The sequence below is a fragment of the Mustela erminea genome, chromosome 3 (assembly GCF_009829155.1).
Source record: "Mustela erminea isolate mMusErm1 chromosome 3, mMusErm1.Pri, whole genome shotgun sequence".
Taxonomy (NCBI): domain Eukaryota; kingdom Metazoa; phylum Chordata; class Mammalia; order Carnivora; family Mustelidae; genus Mustela; species Mustela erminea.
In genome coordinates this window covers 65585310-65606823 of record NC_045616.1, presented here as the reverse complement: position 1 = coordinate 65606823, position 21514 = coordinate 65585310, and the positions used below count along the sequence as shown (strand labels likewise).

The window sequence follows — 21514 nt, the reverse complement described above, 5'->3', positions numbered from 1 at the left end:
TAAACATTAATTGACCACCTTTGTGCAGCACCATCACAGTACCCATACTTATGTAAATCTGAATAAAAGAGGCTCTATCCCTGGGGCAAATGGTTCTGGAGGGAGGCTGTGAGTGCGCTGTGGTAGCAAGCCAGCTCTCTGGGGGTGCAGCTGACAGGGTCAAAGGCAGATGACACAGCCATGGAGATTTGGTTTGGGGGCTCAGAGGTGGTCATGACCTGGAGGGGTGCTTCAGAGGAGGCATCGGACTGGGCTTCTCCTGTCCGAAGATGGTGCTGACTTAAGGTTAAAATGGCCAGCCAAGAGCTCTTGTGGTTCCTGTCACCACGTAAGGTTAGGAAATCCCTGTGGTGGCTGCTGTAAGTAATACCTAGTGATGTTGCTCTCTTGGGGCTGTCATAGGACTTCCTTACAGAAATAAACAAATAAGAGAAATAATATTGCCCTCTAGGGCACCTACCAAAAAATCCATTCAACACATATTGAACAGAACAGAGATAAGCACATTTACAGTGGGAGACAGACTGCTTCTCAGGAACGTCAGAAAACACAGCATGTCTCCCAAGGAATGGGTGCCTTTTACATGGTGGTCCCGTTTTTGGAATGTCCTTCCTTGCACCCTCTAGCTACCAAAATGCTACCCCCTTCGGAGGCTCTGTTGAAATGCTCCCTCCTCATGTGTCTTTCTTCCCTTATCTTCTAAGTCAAAATCAATCACTGCTTTCTCTACGTTTTAGATGTAGATTACTACTTTGTTGTAGTTTATATTTTATTCTATCTTAGAGTTTTTGGTGACACTACTACAATATACATTCCTTAACCAGGTGAAAACCAGGTGAGGGGGCCCCTGGCTGGCTCAGTGGCTAAGCGTCCAACTGTTGGTTTTGGCTCAGGTAGTGATCTCAGGGTCCTGTGATCAAGCTTGGAGTGGGGCTCTGCACACAGCACAAGTCTGCTTGAGATTCTCTCTCTCTCCCTCTCCTTCCCCTTCTGCCCCTCCCCTTGCTCACATGCTCTTTCTCTCAAATGTATTAAAAAATAAAATCTTTTTTAAAAAACAGATCTTATTCCATACTCTATGCATATCATGGGTGGCCAATAAATGCTATTAAATGAAAGTCTCAGTGAATGAATGAATGCTTATGCATCGAGAAGTCTGGAAGCCAATACCAGTATAGCACATTACTAAAAAGAAGGCACTCTTTCTAGCACAAAAAAATCACAATCACACAAATGACTCATAGATTTCAATCAATCATCCACAAATGTTCCTTTCCCCAGGAGAAGTCTGTTCCTGGTTGGGACCTCCAGATACAGACTGGAATGGGAGATACTTATCCATGCAATACATGAGGGAAGTACTTTCAGGAGAAAAGGAGAGAGGAGGGCAAGGTTGTGGGAATGCTAAGCAAGGATGTGTCCTCAGCTGGAGACCAGCGTCAGCCTGACTGGCCTTATGTCCCCATGTCAGCTTGGCTTTTGGGGATTGGCTGGGGGTCCTCTTGGTGTTGGGCGTAATCCTCTGGGATAGAAGGCTCCCCCTGGCGAAGGGCAAGTCTCTGGACTGGGATCAGCTGTAAGCCATTAGCAGCGACATTCACAGTAGCTCCGGGGTGTCAAAGTAAGATGTCAGAAGAGGGTGAGAATTGGGACATGTTGTCATAGCTCCCTTTGGGAAAAACAATCTGCCACCTCAGCTTTGGCTGATTAAGAGCTTCATGAGCTCCAAGAGGAGAGGTGGGAGTCCATTAAGAGTCACTCTGGGATTTCCCAACTTAGAGATTTCTGAATGCGCTGGATATTACTCACTTCTTTTTAATTTGGAAGATAAGCATCATGATTTGGAGAGAATAAGCTTTAATACAGAAGAGAAGAGTCTGCTGTGGCCCTTTCCTTGGCAATGAAACCATAAGCAGCAGCAACAGCAAACAGAAGCATCTGGAAAAAGTCTCCACAAGGATCTGCAATTAGCCACGGTGGTTTTTAAGGAAGAGGCTACTGAAAGTCAGCTTTCCTAAAATATAATCAATGTCCTCTACTTGCTCGTAGTTTCTACTTGTAAATTTCGCTTACATGTGATCAATACGGCAGCTCTTCAACTCTCCTTGCCATCTTTCTAGACCATGGTGCTTCTATTTCAGGCAACGGCCTCCATCTCCCAGTTTCTGAGAACCTGATTGCACACAGGTCCTAAGTCCCTTCCGGGTGGGATGAACAACTTGTCCCCAGTTGGTTCAGGACTTTTCCTGTGTGCGCACTGAAAGTCTTGCCTCCTGGGAATCCCCTCGGTCTGGAGCAAACCAGCATGGTTAGGCACCCTTCCCCATGTCTGGGAGAGGCTGCCCTTAGAGCAGATACCCACCGCAGGAGGAGGAGGGCTGGGTCAGCTGGTGTCCACGCTATCTTTCGGGAGCGTGGGGTAGCTTCTCTGAGGAGAACTTATGAGTTAGACCAGCAATGATCAACCTCTCTAGTTAAAACTATAACTCAATGAATTACTCATTAAAAGGGTAGGGATCAACATATTATAAATACATGTGTGGCAGTTTGACGTAGTAGAAAGAGCGGTGAAGTTGGAGTCAAAATACCTGGCTTCTGCCGCTGATGGCAATGAAACCTCAGAGCCAAAGAATTAATCTTTCTAGCCTTGGTTTCTCCAAGTGTAAAGTGAAGGAACTACACCACAGCTTGCTTCCTCTTTTACCTTTTGTGTTTGAACTTTGTTCTAAAGGGTAGAGTGACTCCTACTCCTTGAGACATGGTTTGCTGTCATCCTGATTACTAGTTTTCCCCTCAGCTCTCTGTTCCCTCTCCCCCTTCCCTTCCCCTCCCTATTCCCTCCATTCCTAATTCCCCTTTCCCTGCTTTCTCCATTCCCAGCACTAATCTTTTTTTCTCCCAAGAGGCGACCATATCAATGTGAACAATATTTTTCATTCAATAGGGCGTAGTTTTGTGAGTTTTGTTCTGTATACGGGTGTTTTAAAAAGATTTTATTTATTTGAGATAGAGCACAAGCAGGGAGGATGGGGCAGAGGAAGAGGGAGAAGCAGGTGCTCCTCTTAGCAGGGAGGCCAACCTGGGGCTCAATCCCAGGACCCCGGGATCATGACCCGACCCAATGGCAAGATGCTTAACCGACTGAGCCACCCAGGGGGCGCTTGTGTATGGATTTTTAATTTTCATACGTTACATTGTGCTATAGACTTCATTTTACTCCTAGCACTTTTTTACTCAGCTCCATTTAAGAAATATCTTCAGGATGTTGGATATTGGTCTCCAAGGGTCCTTCCACCGCGACATTTTATTAACATTGTTTCATATTGCAGAATGTTCTGTTTTCTGGCATTCCAGCTAACTGGAATCAAATTATTGATGGGCTCTCTAGAGCAACAGAGGGGAGAAGAAAGTATATTTAGTTGCCCCCCAAATTGTTCAACCTTGGCTTGCATGAAGGGGACCACATGAATTAATTCATAGAGCACATTCCTGGGGAATACATGAAGTGTGGGACGGCTGAAGCAGTTATGAGCATTCCTTTGGGCCTCTCACTCTGAATGGTGAATTTTCCCAGTACCTTGCAGATCTGCAGCCCCAGGAACTCTCACAGGGTGGGGTGTGAGAGGAGGAGGCTCGTCTCCCACAGAAAGCTGGTGGACATATGGCAGCTGCTTAGGACCTCAACCGGAGATCAGCCTCGAAGAGAGCTCATAACTGCAAGCTCGGACTCATCTTCCCAGGGCTGCACAGGCCCCCAGCTAGCAACCCGTCCTGAGCACTCCTGTGGTTCTTGGTGGCTTTGAGCAGAGCGGTGTCTCCCAGGCTAAGCCACTCTCTTGGTGGCATTGAGGCCAAAGGAGCCATGTGGTGCCTGGGAACAGGCTGCGGGTGGGAAGCAGCTGCAGGGAGCAGCCTCTCAAGTCACTGCCTGCCTCCGCGTGGGAGAACGAGCTCCATTTCAGGCAGCAGCAACTCACACTGGGTGGCCTCTGCCTTCCCTCCCACATCAGTGCGCTGAGAACGATCCAGAAGGCTGAGCAGCACGCAGCTCCCCCTCAGAGGAAGCAGACCTGGCTGTCGGGCCACCCCTCTCTCCCCGTTTCTGGCTCAACAAGGGCTTTGTCTCCATTCAGGCTTCTTAGGAAGCTCTGGCAAGACCCCTCGCAGCTCAGCTGCTGGGGTCTGTGAAGTCAGGGGGCGACAAGGTGTGCAGGGGTGTTTCGTGTCTCTCCATGTGACACACTCGCTCCCCTAAACTTTACACACAGACGCATCTTGCCTCTAACCCAGACCTTAACTCCTTCTGCTCCTTGGAGGGGGCAGAACAAGCCACAAGAGCATTAAAAAACAAAAACGAACAAACATAAAACAGACATTCAGAGATCACAAAGGCCCGCTGTCTCCAGCACCTTTCTCCCCTTCTCAGCCGATCTGACATCGGTATGTCATTTCCTCTTGGTGTTTTTTAAGCTGCCCAGAGGAGATCGACGCAGTCATAGAATTACATACGCACTCTACCTACGTGCCTCCCTCTGCCGGGGTAAGGCTTAAACTGACCCTAGGAATCTGAGAAGGTCCACCTTCAGGCCTAGTAGCAGCTAAGCCCACACACTCAGGCCATGGTTTTGGGGCCTCCGGATATGTAGAGTCTGGGGCTCCAACCTTGCTAGGGACCCAGTTCCTCAAGTACCCAAGGGGAAAACTCAAAGAAATGCAGCAAGCGTGATCGAAGAATCACACACCCGACAGCCACGCAGCCTACTAGGCTATGATCTCACTGGGTCCTCGTACCCTTCTGAAGGAGGTACTGCTGTTTGCTTCTTATATAAATGAGCAAACTGGGATGCCTGGGTGGCTCAGTAGGTTAAGCCTCTGCCTTTGGCTCAGGTCATGATCCCAGGGTCCTGGGATCGAGTCCCGCATCGGGCTCTCTGCTCAGCAGGGATCCTGCTTCCACCTCTCTCTCTCTCTGCCTGCCTCTCTGCCTACTTGTGATCTTTCTATCAAATAAATGAATAAAATCTTAAAATAAATAAATAAATGAGCAAACTGACTTCAGAGGATCTACACAGCTGGCCCAGCGACACACCAGTGATTAGTGGAGCCAGGATCTGGTTACAGAGGAACCTCCAGAGCCCGTGCTCTCAACCACCGCCCATGTATGGGCGTCCACACACATACACGATGATGTGTACATGTGCCTTTGGTTTATACACTGGAATCATTTTAGTGATAATCACAGAATCACAGACTGCTGGACGTGGAAGTCAACTTAGAGATAGCCTGATTTACACACACACACACAATGGAAAGGAAGGAAGGAAGGAAGGAGAGAGAGAAAGAAACAATCTGGGAACTTGTTTTAGAGAAATAGTTCTCAATTGAGTAGTATCAGAATCACCTGGTTTAAAACACAGATCTAGGGAACCACAACCCCTGAGTGCCTTCTTAAGTAGGCCTGGGGTGAGACCTCCAATATGCATTCCTGACAAGGTCCCAGATGATGCCGATGCCGATGGTCCTGTGCCCACACTGTGAGAACCACTGCATTGGACAGTTTGGACACCTAGGGGACCATAAGACCCACTGCAATTATTACTTAAACATACTTAGCAGTGCTAATGAAGCCTTACATCCCCTGCTATATCATTCTTATTTCAGTCACTTGTTCTTAAATACCTCTCTCTGACTCCCAGCAGCAGAACCAGAAATAGTCAGGATTTTTTTTAAAACGCCCTCCCCTCTCCCACCCTCCCCCACCCCACCCACCCAGGAATGCCATACTCCTTATGAACCTGAACCTGGGAATGTGGTATCATTCCTGTGTTTGTATTATGTTATGGCACAGGTGACCTAAAAAAAGGTGAGTGTAATTGAATCACATGGGGCCTTACAAGCCCACAACTTCCTCTGGTGGTATACACAAGTCCATAAATTCCTAAATTCAGAAAGGAGCTACAGCAGGCGGGAGGCAGGCCTCCCCCATTCAGCAGATCCTCAGGCCAGCAGCTGGGCCCTTGGGGGCCCCACCTTCCTGCCTGGTGAAAAAGTCAGTGCCTGTCACCTACATTCCAGCCCCATCAAGGGAGCATTCAGTTCAGTCAGAAAAAGCAGTGTGAAAGTTGTCTGAGAAACCATCCTAGGAACGGTCTGCCCCAGCGACCCTCAGCCGACGCTGCCTGGCTGAGGAACATAGAGCGATACCTCGTCAGCAGGTGCGCGCCCTTCACGGAAGAGCAGTTTAAAAACAGTTGAGGAAAGCAGATCGTCTTCCCACACTGCTGGTCTGTCAGATAACATACTTGCCTGTTGCTGGGATTAATCATCCGTAAAACTGAGGTACCGTTCCTCACGTGGGTTTAGGAAGCACCCGCAACAGGATGGGATAAATGTACAGAATCCACAGGGCAACTGTCCCACCCTCCAAATATTCTTATTCTTCTTGTAACAAAGTAAAATACATGGGGATGGTTTTGATTTTCTGCACGACCACCATACAGCTATGATCCAACCACTGTGTCTTTTTATTGTAAAAGAGGAATAGAACTACCTGCTGTCCCAGCTATAATTCGAGTAAATAAAACAGGTCAGCAGTAGAGAATTCTTCAAACTGATATTCCTCCCAAATACTCACCTCCCACTGATTTGTAGACACCTGACATTTAAGTGCAGTTTCATCTATCAAGGGTGAGGTTCCAGGCATTGGATCTCTCTCTCTCTCTCTCTCTCTCTCTCTCTCACACACACACACACACACACACAGGCTCCCACAAAGCAATTTCCTTCCCACCCACAGTGTGTTCAATCAGATGTTTTGTTAACAAATGCGTGACCATGCTTAGTTTCACTTCCCACAATAGTTCTCTGATAACCTCTGAGAGCTGTTTTTGTGGTTTTAGCATCACTTTTCATTGATTTCTTCGAACTATGATCATTTCAAAATTATAATTTTTAACTGAGAATGTGGGTTGGTGGTTAAAAACAGGAAGTATGATGGGTAAGTCTGACAAACCGTAAAAATGTGAAAGGAAGTCCAGGAAAATTTAGAACTTGATATCATTGATGACTGTGACAGTATTGCCCCTGTGAGTCCCCTGGAGAACTTGCCTGTAAAGAAGGATGAGGTTATTAACGAAACATAACTGAATGAGTATCCAAATGCAGTTGGTCTAAAATCTTGAAACACACTTGGACGTCCACGTGGACAAAAGCTCAAGGAGGATCGTAGACTAGACAGTCAAAAAGTCAGTATCTCTCTGTGGCAGATTGTATTTCCAGAGGATGGCAATATTATTTCCCATCCCATAGGCTCTTCTGCACTGTGACCTCAACCCTCTCCCCATAGAGAAGAGCCTAATTCGGTTTGTTTTGTGTCTGTGTTGGCTTAATAGTCTGCTTGAGCAATGGAATGAAATAGGAATGATATTCCGGGGCTTCCAAAGTTAGGTCATAAGATCCTTGCACCTTCCCCCTGAGACACATGGAATGCTCACTCTTAGAACACTCCCTCTTGAAAGCCAGGCAGCAAGAAGGGAGAAATCACATGGATCACATACACTCTTTTATATAAATTATATATGTAGGTTACATTCCGAGAAGAAAATACTTGCATCTTCTTCAATCGTATGTGGATTTTAAATTTTAATAGATATTACCAAATTGCTCTCCTCCCCCCTCAAGAAGCTGTACCAAGTCATGTACTCACTAGTCAATTTAAAGATTTCATTTATTTATTTGTTTGAGAGAGAAAGAGCACAGCAGGGGGAGGGGCAGAGGAAGAGGCAGAGAGAGAGTCTCAAGCAGACTCCACCAGTGGGGAGCCTGGCTCAGGTCTCAATCTCATGACCCTCAGATCATGACCTGATTTGAAATTAAGAGTTGAGCGCTTAACCTACTGAGCCACCTAGGCATACCTCACCAGTCAGTTTAAAGAGGTCTCTTTTCTGACACTCTTGCCACAACAGTGCATTATCAAATTTTTAAAATTGTTTACCCTGGATTCTTATTCAGATTAAGGATATTATTATTGTGGCAAAAAATGAGTTTAATCCTTGATCTCTGTTTGCTATCTTGAAATATCATGTTTCAGAAATTCCCAGCTGTAATTGCCCCCAAGCAGTCATTTTTGCGAGAATATTAAAAATAAACTGTATGGATTTGGGAAGGATGACATGAGCCACTAGGCAAAAAGAGAGTTAAAGACTAATAAAGATTAATGTGATTTCAAATCCATAAAATGTGTAAGCTTGTTGTAAGGGGGCAAAAAACTCTGAAAGTATCTATACAAATTGTTAAGAAGCAAAGTCCATTGTAATTAGAAACTTCAATCAAACCAGCAAATAAAACATTGCCTGGAATTTCCTGCAAGGTCAGTGTCAAGACTGCTTTGGAAGGAGGTGGCTCTGTTCCCTAGATGTGGCTGGGAAAAGTTTAGGTTGAAAGAGTCAGCCTCATGGAAAAGAGAGTGCTCTTATCAAAAGATACATAACAGGGTCATGAATCTGGGTTAATTTCTCAAATAACGGATCTGCTAAATGACCTGTTCAGCAACCTTGTTGCTTATTCAAAGCACTTAGTTTTAGTTGACTAGTTTTCATTTGTCATTGGACCTGTGTCTTTTTTTTTTTTATGGTGGATAATCTTTTTAATGTACTGCTGGATTCTTTTTTTTATTTTATTTTTAATTTTTTCAATTTATTTATTTTCAGAAAAACAGTATTCATTATTTTTTCACCACACCCAGTACTCCATGCAATCCGTGCCCTCTATAATACCCACCACCTGGTACCCTAACCTCCCACCCCCCCGCCACTTCAAACCCCTCAGATTGTTTTTCAGAGTCCATAGTCTCTCGTGATTCACCTCCCCTTCCAATTTACCCCAACTCCCTTCTCCTCTCTAACACCCCTTGTCCTCCATGCTATTTGTTATGCTCCACAAATAAGTGAAACCATATGATAATTGACTCTCTCTGCTTGACTTATTTCACTCAGCATAATCTCTTCCAGTCCCGTCCATGTTGCTACAAAAGTTGGGTATTCATCCTTTCTGGAGGCATAATACTCCATAGTGTATATGGACCACATCTTCCTTATCCATTCGTCCGTTGAAGGGCATCTTGGTTCTTTCCATAGTTTGGCGACCATGGCCATTGCTGCTATAAACATTGGGGTACAGATGGCCCTTCTTTTCAAGACATCTGTATCCTTGGGGTAAATACCCAGGAGTGCAATAGCAGGGTCATAGGGAAGCTCTATTTTTAATTTCTTGAGGAATCTCCACACTGTTCTCCAAAGAGGCTGCACCAACTTTTATTCCCACCAACAGTGTAAGAGGGTTCCCCTTTCTCCACATCCTCTCCAACACATGTTGTTTCCTGTTTTGTTAATTTTGGCCATTCTAACTGGTGTAAGGTAATATCTCAATGTGGTTTTAATTTGAATCTCCCTGAGGGCTAGTGATGATGAACATTTTTTCATGTGTCTGATAGCCATTTGTATGTCTTGATTGGAGAAGTGTCTGTTCATATCTTCTGCCCGTTTTTTGATATGTTTGCCTGTTTCATGTGTGTTGAGTCTGAGGAGTTCATTATAGATCCTGGATATCAACCTTTTGTCTGTACTGTCATTTGCAAATATCTTCTCCCATTCCGTGGGTTGCCTTTTTGTTTTTTTGACTGTTTCCTTTGCTGTGCAGAAGCTTTTGATTTTGATGAAGTCCCAAAAGTTTATTTTCGCTTTTGTTTCCTTTGCCTTTGGAGACATATCTTGAAAGAAGTTGCTGTGACTGATATCGAAGAGATTATTGGACCTGTGTCTTAAAGAAAGTCATTTTGTCTCTGATTCATTTAGTCCCATGTCTGCTGCAAATGGAGACAGAGGGAGGGGCAGAGCACATGGAGCCCAGAGGGGACAGCTTCGGTTTATAATGTTGTCTGTGAGGACATGCCCAGGTGGTCACATAACAATGGACACAGAAATCTGCAAAAGGATGGGGGTCCTGAAATGTCTCCAGCAGCCATTGCCTTCATTGAGAACACCACCCCCAAATAAATTGCCTCTGCATTTTCTTAAATGGAAGTCGTTGAGAGAGAGAGCACAAGCAGGGGGAGCAGTAGGCTGAGGGAGAGGGAGAAACAGGCTCCCCGCTGAGCAGAGAGCCCAATGTGGGGCTCGACCCCAGGACCCTGAGATCATGACCTGAGTGGAAGACAGAGGCTTGACCTACTGAGCCACCCAGGTGCCCCATCAAGGATATTCCTTAAGTTGTCCTCCAACTACCCCCTCAAGGACCTACAGCCATTTGCCCTTATTTCTTGGGAATTGATATACCTTGACTCCGAACAGACACTCATTTCTAGGGACCCAAAATGCCACTGTGGTCCAAAAGTGGTGAGGGGGCTTTTGATGGTCAGGTGATACATGGAGTTTTGTCTTGTTTAAAAGACAAAGGTGCCAATAGGGTCTATAAGTCTACATGAGTCTAATCCACGTTTATTTTGCTAGTTCTTGAATGCAAAATATGTGGCAACTGGCAAACCCCCAACTGGCTCTCTAACCTATGGAGTGAGGAAGTGCCAAGTAGAAGTTCTTCCTTATTATGAAAGAAATACAAAAGTAATGCCACTTTCTTGGGGGAATGGCAGAAATAAATGTCACCATCTAAGACAAAGGTGCAGGAGCAGAGGTGATGATACCTCTCACATCCCTGTTGAACTCACCTATTTGGCCTGTAAAGAAGGCAGATGAATCTTGAAGAATGATTGTGCATAAATTTAATCCAGTGGTGACTCAATTGTAGCTGGTGTTCTAGGTGGAGATCTTAGCCGGAGCAAATCATCGTAGCTGCTGACACGAGGTATGCAGTGATCATTCTGGCAGATGACGGTTTTTTTCTACATCAATTTGTAAGAACCAATTCTTTCTCTACTCTCTGCAAAATTTTTATCAGTGTGAATGAACTGTCTCGAATGGCTTATAGTCTCTGTGATCAGGTAAGTCTCCTCTTTCAATTTTTAAATTTAATTTTGTTATAGTGACATCATGTACAAGAAAAACATCCAGTTTCCCCTTGCGGTTGTTGTTCAAGAATATTTAGCATTCAAACTCAGAAAGTATTTGTTGACTAAGTCAACTTTGTGAACCCTTTATCTTTACGGTGAGTAATTGACTCATTCATTTTATATAAAATTTGACCCTTTCTTACTGTAGGATATTTCTTCAATGAATAAAAATAATAATAATTCATAGAGCAGTCAACAGTACAACATTTACTTTTGGACTGAAGTGTTTCTGATCAAGAATTAACTAAGCGGGGTGCCTGGGTGGCTCAGTTAAGCCTCTGCCTTTGGCTTGGGTCATGATCTCAGGGTCCTGGGATTGAGCCCCGCATCGGGCTCTCTGCTTGGCAGGGAGCCTGCTTCCCCCTCTCTCTCTCTCTGCCTGCCTCTCTGCCTACTTGTGATCTCTGTCAAATAAATAAATAAAATCTTAAAAAAAAAAAAAGAATATCCTTGAGGCAGTGTTGCAGAGTTCTTTTTCAGGGGGAGGAAACCTAGTTTCCTCTTCTGTTACAGAGCTCCAGGTCTCTGAGCAGCTTAAGTATGAAAACTTGCTAAGAAGCCTTGAATCTCCGTGATGATAACACAAGTCAGGATTTTGGACTCCAGGTCTGGATTTTTTCCTGTTCTATAAATCTTGTAACATTTTTGTAGGATGCTCATACATTTCATTCCTAGAGACACTAGGAATTGTGGTTATTTGCCATAACCACAGATACTTACAGGTCAAAATATTCTGGTAATCCTTTATTCCTATTGCCCATTACAATAAATGCACTCATCTTGTCTCTGCTTATTAAGTGCTTTCAACTTGGCCTCTACTAGTCTGAAATTTGCACATCATCCCCATTAAAATCAAGGAGCCTACCTCACTGGTAAAATCTCTTGACCTCATACCTGGCCTATAGAAGATAGCCATCAGAAAGCTTTTCAAGGTAGCTAGTGTTCTTCACACTGGGGTATTTGTCAATGTGTTAGTGAAGGAATCAAGAGGTGAGAAATAGGTGGGCCAATCAGTCATGAAAAATTCACTCCCAAATCTCTCTCTCTTCATGTCTTTGAGTTCCTCTGTTTTACCATAGAAACTCTGGTATCTCAGTCTCATTGAATATAGACCACTAGAGAGTCCAAGTTTCAGTCAACCCATCATGTATACCTTTAAAACTACTTTCAGTTGTACAAATTAACACATTAAATCCAAAATATCTGGTAAGTATATTTCCATTAAGGTGGGGCCCAGATTTCTGATTAGAAAATGCCACTTGGTGAGTGCTGACATTAGAGGATCTTGGGCCAAGAAACTCTGGGAAGACTCCATAAGACCCAAAAGGATGGATTCGGAGGACATCCAAGGTTGTGAGCACATGAAGTGGTGGTGAGAGTGGTGTGGTTTGAGAGAGCATGGAAACTCCATCTGCCCGCCCCTGAGTTACATCCTTTTCTAATAAATTGGTGATCTCGTAGACGAAACCCAAAAACCTACAGGGAGGAAGCACTATCTTGCTGGTGCTGGTCATTTAAAAAAAATTAACATATATGATATTAGTTTCATGTGAACAACATAATGATCTAATATTTATCCATCACAATACATAGTTACAGGATTTTTCTTTCTTTTTTTTTTTGTCATGAGATCTTTTAAGATTTACTCTCTCGGCAACTTGCAAATATATAATATGGTATTTCTGGTATTTCTGAAGGGGCCAGTGAGGCTGGTCTGGGTGTGTTGGGGGGAATCCCCTGGAGATTTGAACTGTTACTGCCAAGATGATGAATTCTCCTGGAGTGACAATGACAGTAAGAACAAGCAAAATATGACATAGTAATTTCTTTCTCCTTGCTCATACCTTGCAATCTCTCTCCAGTGCCACTGGTACCAGAGCCGAACATTGAGACACCTGGCAAAGGAAAAATGTACGTAGTAGAGTCTTAGCAAAAGCAAAATATCTAAGGATGGTTTGCAGCTTAATTATCAGCATCATTTTCTTTTTGTTTTTCATACTAAAATAATTTTATTGTTTTAAAAATTTCTCTCCATGCTGACATACATTAATGGTTGAAATAATATGTAATCTACTAAATTTGAAATGTAATACTTATACTACATAATTCTAGAAGTTATCTATGTGTGGAAATGATGTATGTATAAGAATTTTATTAAACACATCATTAGTTAAATAAGATCTAAACAATAAAGAGAGAAATCAAAATGACTTTAGAGGGAAAAGCAGAGTCAGATGTTCTTTTGTGCTTGTGGGTGTCCAGGGCCCAGCTGCTGTGAGGTTGCCATGGTCAAACCTGAACATGAACCCAGGACTTGGAGCTCAACATAGTTTTCGTGATTGACTATAACCTGGTTGTTGAAAGGATGAAATGATGCCATGTATACTGAATACCTAGAATCATGCTTGGTCCATCATAAGTGTTCAATAATCCTTAACACTTTTGGGGGATTCGGGTAACTTAGTTGGTTGAGGTTCTGACTTGTGATTTCAGCTCAGGTGGAGCTCAGCTCTCATGGGTCCTGGGATCGAGTCTCAAGTCAGGCTCCGTGCTCAGCGGGGAGTCGGCCTGGGACTTTCTCCTTCTGCACCTCGCCCCCCTCATGTACACTCTCTTTTTTTCTCTCTCTCTCAAATAAATAATTCTAAAAAAAAAATCCTTAACACTTTTTTATATCAATTGAGATAAATACATAGAGTTTTTTCCCCCTCCTTCATTCTGATGATGTGATGTATTAATTTTTAAATGTTGAACCATCCTTGTATTCCAAGAATAAATCCCTGTTTGTCATAGCATATAATTCTTTTAATATGCTATTGAATCTGGTTTGTTAGGCTTTTTTAAATTGCTATTTATCATACATACAGAGTTTGAAATTTTTGGAATGAGAGGCTAAATCAAGGTGACCTTGAAAATTTACTAGAGAATTTCCTGAATTGTCTGCTCTGAAAGTCATTCCAGTTTTGCTTTTATGGGGTATTTTCATAAATGTGATCTCTCAGCTCAGCTCTCTGAGTGTTCCCAGTCATTCTCTCAACTGCAAGAGGATGTAGCTAAAGACATATGAGAAACATAAACTGAGTAGATTGAGAAGAATTTTGAGAGCCTAGCTTTTTCTAAATTCCAGGGTCTATTTCAGCAGTCAGCTCAGGGATTAAGAGCATGAAAAGAATGTCAGGCTAGCTGAGCAAAATTTTGTGTGTGTTATTTTTTTTTAATCTTTATTTTTTATTTTTTTATAAACATATAATGTATTTTTATCCCCATGGGTACAGGTCTGCGAATCGCCAGGTTTACACACTTCACAGCACTCACCATAGCACTACCCTCCCCAATGTCCATAACCCCACCCCTCTCTTCCAACCCTCCTCCCCCCAGCAACCCTCAGTTTGTTTTGTGAGATTAAGAGTCACTTATGGTTTGTCTATCTGAGCAAAATTTTAATGATTAAAGAGAAAAGCTGGCTTCCCTAGATCTTTGGTCCAGCTCAGTGGGGAAAAGGGCAGACCACTCCTACTACAGCACCACTCCACACTGGCTGCTCAGGGACACACTTGGGAAGATACCCAAGAGGGTCACCTGCTTGCTTTCCCATCTTGAAATGAAGTTAGAGGCTACAAGGCCTTATCTTATAGCAGGGGGGGAGGCATTTTTGGTGGGGAACAAAGTCCCCACCAAAATTCTCCCCCAACAAAGTTTCCCAGGAGCACTTGTAGTAAGGTTTACAAAGATTCTGATGAGAAAAGCCACTTGGGGCTCTTAGATGTCCTTGGAAATTTTGGTTCTGCTGGTCTGAGTAAGGAACTCAGATTTTGCCTTTTAAACAAGTAGCCCTGGTGATTTTTATCATCGGGAAAGTTTGGGAAGCCCTGCCTAGGGCAAGAGGGAAACTGTTTTCCTGGATCTTCTGCTCAACATTGGCAAAGAAAGATAATATAATATTTAACCACCGAAGAAAGACATCTGTTTGGTTAAGACCTGTGCAGGAAAGGAAAAAAGGGCTACAGTTACTATTCTGCAGAAAAAGGAACCCATGGGGCTGCTTTGCAATTCTGTAGTTATGAATGCCAGATAATGTCATTGAAGGCGAAGCTTTCTTCCCTCAGTTAGCTTGGGTTTGGCTGCAAAAACACATCAGCCTTGAAAACATAGCTGCTGACTTCACCTTGGAGACCGAGGGCTGTGCTGCCACCATGGAGGGAGGGTGTGAAACAAGTGTTCCCTAGATGCCAGCTCATACCTGATGCTTTTTTGACCTTTGCCAGTGATGTGGTTAGTTTCCTAGGGTGTCCTTCCTCACCCACAGCTGGAGCTTTTCCCCACATCTGAAAGCAAAAGGCACACGGGCTGGTCAGAAGACAGCTGTGCCTCAGAGCTCAGTGAGAGGCGTGGGAGGTTAAGTGTCATCCCAGCTCAAGATCCTGATGTGGGAAGGACGCACACAGAGTCATGAAATGCGTGTCTGTTTACCTGCATGAGCTGACTCAGCAGGAAAAGTGGATGAGATGTCTGAGCATGTAATGGGTACATCAAGGGCCCCAGGCCCACCAGAGGCCCTGGAGGTAGTTCGGCCATCTCTATAGTCCTGGTTTTGGTAAAGGCCTTGGAAGAGTGCTTTTTAGCATCTAGGAAAGCACCTCCCAGCATATGAGTACAGGCTCAAGTAGTTTTTGAATGAGTGAATGAATGTGAATGAGAGAGAGCTTGTCACTGAATCGTAAAAGAGAAACCTCCAATTGTTGACAGTGTATGAGAAAACTTCAAGCTTCATTTCTCAGACCTTTATTCTTTGAAACAAAGTTCAGGCTTCTGCGTGTTATACTCTGTTAACCACAGAGGCCCAAAGTTCTTCCATAACTGATCGGAGCCTGGGATTGCTCTTCTCAGCTCTGAGGAGCCCTCACATTCCCTTTCCCCTCCAGGAAGCGGGGTGATCACGGGCAGACGATGGAGCAAGGCAGCAGTCGCTTGGAGGACTTCCCTCTCAATGTGTTTTCCGTCACTCCCTACACACCCAGCACCGCTGACATCCAGGTGTCCGATGACGACAAGGCGGGGGCCACCTTGCTCTTCTCAGGCATCTTCTTGGGACTGGTGGGGATCACGTTCACCGTCATGGGCTGGATCAAATACCAAGGTGTCTCCCACTTTGAATGGACCCAGCTCCTTGGACCTATCCTGTTGTCAGTCGGGGTGACATTCATCCTGATTGCCGTGTGCAAGTTCAAAATGCTCTCCTGCCAGGCATGCAAGGAAAGTGAGGAAAGGGTCCTGGACTCGGAGCAGACGGCAGGAGGACAATCATTTGTTTTCACTGGTATCAACCAACCCATCACCTTCCATGGGGCCACTGTGGTACAGTATATCCCTCCTCCTTATGGTTCTCAAGAACCCCTGGGGATGAACACCACCTACCTGCAGCCAGTGGTGAACCCCTGTGGTCTCATACCACCTGGAGGGGTGGTGACCGCCACGCCAAGCCCTCCTCAGTACTACACCATCTATCCTTCAGAGAACGCTGCTTTTGTTGGTGACCCAGAATACCCTTCCTTTGTGGCCGGTGGAAATGACAGGTATGTTGTGTGGAGTGGGGATACACCTCTTCCAACTGTCACAGTTGTGGCCCATGGCTTTGTTGGTGTGTAAGGAAAGGGCTGGGAGAAGGCAAGCTTCTGTGTGGTGTGTTGCCAAAACGGTGGCGCTGGTTCCAAGAGAGGCGGTGTGGACTGTAATGGGTCTGTGTTTTCCGCTCCCATTTTAGATCCAGCCCTGATGCTGACCAGCTAGAAGAGACACAGCTGGGAGATGAGGTGTCTGCCTGCTTCTCTCCTCCCCCCTATGAGGAAATATACTCCCTCCCTCACTAGACTATGATGCCAAAGGAACAGCATTCAAGTCATTGTTGCTGACAAATGAGGTGTCAGGTGTTGTGGCAGCGCAACCAGCCTGACAGATACCAATCGAGGGGGGGTGGAGTGGGAGTGGGGCAGGAGGGGAAACAGGAAGGAAAACATCTGAGATGGGTAAAAATTAGGTGGGGGTGGAGGAAATTTCCTCCTGGTACAGCTGGATATTCCCTGCATATGGACATGGGCAGAAATTTCACTTGGTCCACAACCCACCCCTTTCCTACAGGAAGGCCCTGGTGTCTCAATTTTAATTCCAACAGCCAAAGGGAAAATCACTGCTATTGTGACACTGGGAGTTTCCACGGCAGTGAGAAGGGGGGTGGGCAGGGAGCAGGGAAGAGAAAATAGGCTTCACTGGAGATTTTCTAGCACCTGTTCTCAGCCCCCCAAGAGGGTTTGCAGATTCCCAAACAACATGGTTGCCATCCGGTGTCCCTTGAGGACTCTGGGTATCGTAAAGTCTGCAAAATTTTTTTAGTGGAATAAAATAAAATAATATCTCCATTTAAAAAAGGGATTAGATAGGGGCACCTGGGTGGCTTAGTGGGTTAAGCCTCTGCCTTCGGCTCAGGTCATGATCCCAAGGTCCTGAGATCAAGCCCTGCATCAGGCTCTCTGCTCAGCAAGAAGCCTGCTTCCTCCTCTCTTTCTCTGCCTGCCTCTCTGCCTACTTGTGATCTGTCAAATAAATAAATAAAAATTTAAAAAAAATAAAAAGGGATTAGATAGCTGGCTACAAAATAAACTAAAAACCATACAAAATAAATATGATGGGACAACGGTGTCAATAAATCCTTAAGTTATCACTGGGTCACAGTGACTCTTTGGCAAGGCTAAAACCTGGTTTGCCCATCAGGCTGGGATCTGTGTTGGAAAAGAGTTAATTGGGCCCAGTGACCAACAGAACATGGGGACCTCTCTAAGCACCTATCTATGAGTTCTGCTGAATTAGACAAAATAGAGCCTCATGTCAGTACCTGGAAAATCATGAATCATGGAAACAACCCTTATGGTCAAGACAGCTTGACTTCTTTATAAAAGAAGTTGGTGCTCTTAATCTTCCTGAATCTGAACTATATAATAAACAACCACAAGAGATCAAAGATTTAAGAAGAGACAGTTACAACTGTCAGGTTTTAAAAGAAAATATTTTCTTTATTTTCCTGTCACTTGAGATAAGGGACACTCATCCCAAAGGAAGACAGGATTTAGCAATACCTTAACATTTTGGTACTATGTGTATATAAGGAGTGATTTTAATTAATTTTTATCAAAAACATCTAGTTTTCCAAAGATATGATTAAAATATACTTGATACATTATTGTTGTGATTTGTATTTTATCTTAGGAATAGAACCTTTCTATATGAGAATTCATTTTGATGTGTGATGATAGAAGGGGATGGAAAAAGAGGATTCCGTTTACAGAAGCAATATTCACGAAATGCTGGATTCCTAGCTCAGGGCCATTGGTTCTGGGGAGGAAGTGTGGGGACAGGGACACAGCCATGCATCAGCAACAGCATACCCACTGGCCATGATACCCTGCATGCCTGCCTCCCTGACCCCCTTTCCCTGCTCATCCTCACTCAGCCCACAGCTTTAGATTCCTGGATTTGGGTTATAATGAGCATCAAGGAAAGCTCAAACAGTAAAAAGATGTGTCCACGTGTGGCAGCTGGGCAGGCAGGACTGCCGATTTCTCCCAGGCATTCTGGAAGTCCCACATGCAGGGAAGTGGCCTTGGGGAGTCTTTATCTCCAGGCAGAATGATTCAGCACCAACTGTTCCTAAGAGAGAAAAAGGGCAAACATAGAAATAACTGATGCCTCCCAAATGGACTCAGAGCTTCAGGAGCTCAGGGTGGGTGGCAGGCCTGCAATGGTCGGGGGCAGGAATGGGGGGATGGGAATGTGTTCATTCATTCAACATTTATTGAGTATCTCCTCTGTGGCCAAACATGGGCAATCAAGTGGAGATATAGAAGTGAAACACTCAACCACCAGAGAGCACAGCTTCTTCTCTGCCCTCATAGATCTTCTTGTCTGGAGGGCAGGGGGTGGAGAGATCTGAGCAGTTACTCTCCAACATCCAGAAAGGGTCCTGTAGCTTCAAGAGGGATTTGGACTCTTCAGGAGGGTCATGGGGTCCTGCTTGAAGAAATGTAGTCAAGGCCCTCAACTTGCATAACTCCAGGGAGCGCTGTTCACACTGGATAGCCATGGGACCAGTGTATCTTGACGTCTGAGGACTGTGCTGGGAGCTGCAGGAACAGCTGCAGGAACAGCTGCTGAAACCCAGTCAAAGAGAAGGAGGAAGATGGCTGGCAACCCCTCAGTGTCAGGGGGCATCTTGCAGGCTGTGGAAACTGACGGTCCCACTGCAGCCGCACTCAAACAGAGATGCCTTCTGCTACCCGACAATCCACCCCCTTGCTCTCTGGCTTCTGGACAACATGCTCTCTGTCTTTATTTGGGATAGCGGGCACCAGCATGATGGTAAGCTCACTGCATGGTTTTTGGATCCCAACCCCAGGTCCTTCCTTGGTCTCTTTGACCAGCAAGGACATATTCCTGACAGGTTTCCAGTTTGTCAGCCAGAAGTCTGCCTTTTAGCATTCTTTCTTGCAGTATAGAGGACTGCATCCCTGGGACAGTGGGTTAAAGTCTGTCTGGTCCTGGCTATGTTATCCACCCTGAGATTATCAGTGGGGGAAATGGCCCTGGTTTCGGGCACATGCTCAAAGGTTCAGTGCCCAGGCCAGAACCCAAGGGGTCAGCCTCGTTGAACCTTTTAGGTTGTGTCTGGAGAGCAACCGGAAAGCTACTGAACAGCCTAAATGGGAAGGGAGCTGTGATCTGAGTGAACACTTGCTGGTTTGGCCAAGACCCAGAGTCATCTGGGGGTAATAGTGACCTTGCTGGCAAAGCTCAGACCCAAGAGACCAGGGCACCAGGGAACACCCTTCCCCACCCTTGCCTTTAGTGGGGCACATGTTCTGGCTATTTATATAGAATTCAGAAGAAAAGTAAAAGGTCTTGTTAATCAAAAGAGACAGGCTCCTTAAGAATGTAATATTGTCTGGAAACATCTCCCAGGAGCCGACTAGGGCTGGGTCTTTTGGCTGGAGAGATGGATGATAGCTGACCATCCTGACAGGGTAGGACAGGAATTATTGAGGCCTGTGAGGTGAGGCCCGGCCACCAAGGGGAAGATACCTTTGCAAAGCTCTTAGGATGTCTTCTTTCTGCCCTTGGGCCCACAGAGGGACAGATTCCCTGTGCAGTGTGGGTCTGGGTTCACTCCCTCCTGCAGAACCCTGGGAGGTGTCTAGCACAGGTGGGGCACTCCCCAGACACCTCGGTCCTTCTTCCTTTGCTCCCCTATGCCAGGCATGAATCTCAGCTTCACTTGCCCTCAGTGGCTCTCAACTACAAAATCTGCCCTTTCAGAGCTCTCCCCACTTATTTGGCAGAGGGTGGGGGTACAGCATAAAAATAAAACCTCTTGTTTGTGAAGAACTGGCTGTGGGTATCTGTTTTCAGCTTCCGACCTTTGGGGTGCCTCACTGGTTTTGTTGACTGTTGGATCCCTGGAGCAGAGCTGGCTAAAGCCCCATGTCCCCCTGGTGGCTGGTGTTGCTCCCCCAAACAGAAGATCCTCATAGGAACGGAGGTGTAGACTTCTTACCGACAAAGAGAGTTTCCTGCCTGGTTCTCAGTAGTGGCCGTCCTTGTCAAGGTCACCAGGGCGCTATCTGCAACTCATACCATTTGGCCCACGCAGGCTCCTCCACACAGCCAGCACCTGGCTCCTGTCGAACAACAAATGTGAAATAAAGAAATTATCTATCAAATAGATAATTCAGGAGCACTCTAGAGCAACTAGCTGTTCTGGTGTTTTCCTCATTATGAAAATTTTCGAACGAATACAAGAGTAGAGAAAACAGTACATCAAACCCTGTGTGGCCACCACCAACCTCAACTCATGGCCCATCCTATTTCATTTAGACCCCATCCACAATCCCCCAACTGCATTTTTATTTTTTTCCAGGGTTTTTCATCTTTTTATTTTATTTTTTTAAGATTTTATTTATTTTTTTGACAGACAGAGATTACAAGTAGGCAGAGAGGCAGGCAGAGAGAGAGGAGGAAGCAGGCTCCCCACTGAGCAGATAGCCCGACGTGGGGGGAGATCCCAGGACCCTGGAATCATGACCTGAGCCAAAGACAGAGGCTTAACCCACTGAGCCACCCAGGCACCCTATTTTATTTTTTTTTTAACAGTTTCCTTTTTCTTTTTTTGAATGGAGGTATAATTGACGTCCAACATTTTGTTAGTTTCAGGAGTACCACATAATGATTGATATTTGTAGCACCCAACTGGATTTTTTAAAAAGGTAATCATGTCATCCTAAAATATTTCATTGTATATCTTTAAAAGGTAAAGCTAACAGGGTAATGGGTAGTAAGGAGGGCACGTGTGGTGATGAGCACTGGGAGTTATACACAACTAATGAACCATCGAGCACTACATCAGAAACT

General features: G+C 45.0%; 1 protein-coding gene and 1 long non-coding RNA gene across 5 annotated transcripts in view; one reads left to right on the top strand and one right to left on the bottom strand.

Annotated features, from left to right (window-relative positions):
* The first annotated feature begins 15903 nt into the window (after positions 1 to 15903).
* Positions 15904 to 17503, top strand: TMEM174 (transmembrane protein 174). The gene is made up of 2 exons (XM_032334943.1): positions 15904 to 16635; positions 16824 to 17503. The coding sequence occupies exons 1-2, from the start codon at positions 16010 to 16012 to the stop codon at positions 16927 to 16929; spliced, it is 732 nt and encodes a 243-aa protein (XP_032190834.1). The 5' UTR covers positions 15904 to 16009; the 3' UTR covers positions 16930 to 17503.
* Positions 17504 to 18109: 606 nt separating this feature from the next.
* LOC116586257 overlaps positions 18110 to 21514 on the bottom strand; it is a 41839-nt gene continuing 38434 nt past the window's right edge. For 3 of the 4 annotated variants that reach the window (XR_004283956.1, XR_004283959.1, XR_004283958.1), the window contains one exon: positions 18110 to 20784. This is a non-coding gene — a long non-coding RNA (uncharacterized LOC116586257). The remainder of the gene's footprint in view (positions 20785 to 21514) is intronic. The other variant, XR_004283957.1, reaches the window with a different exon arrangement.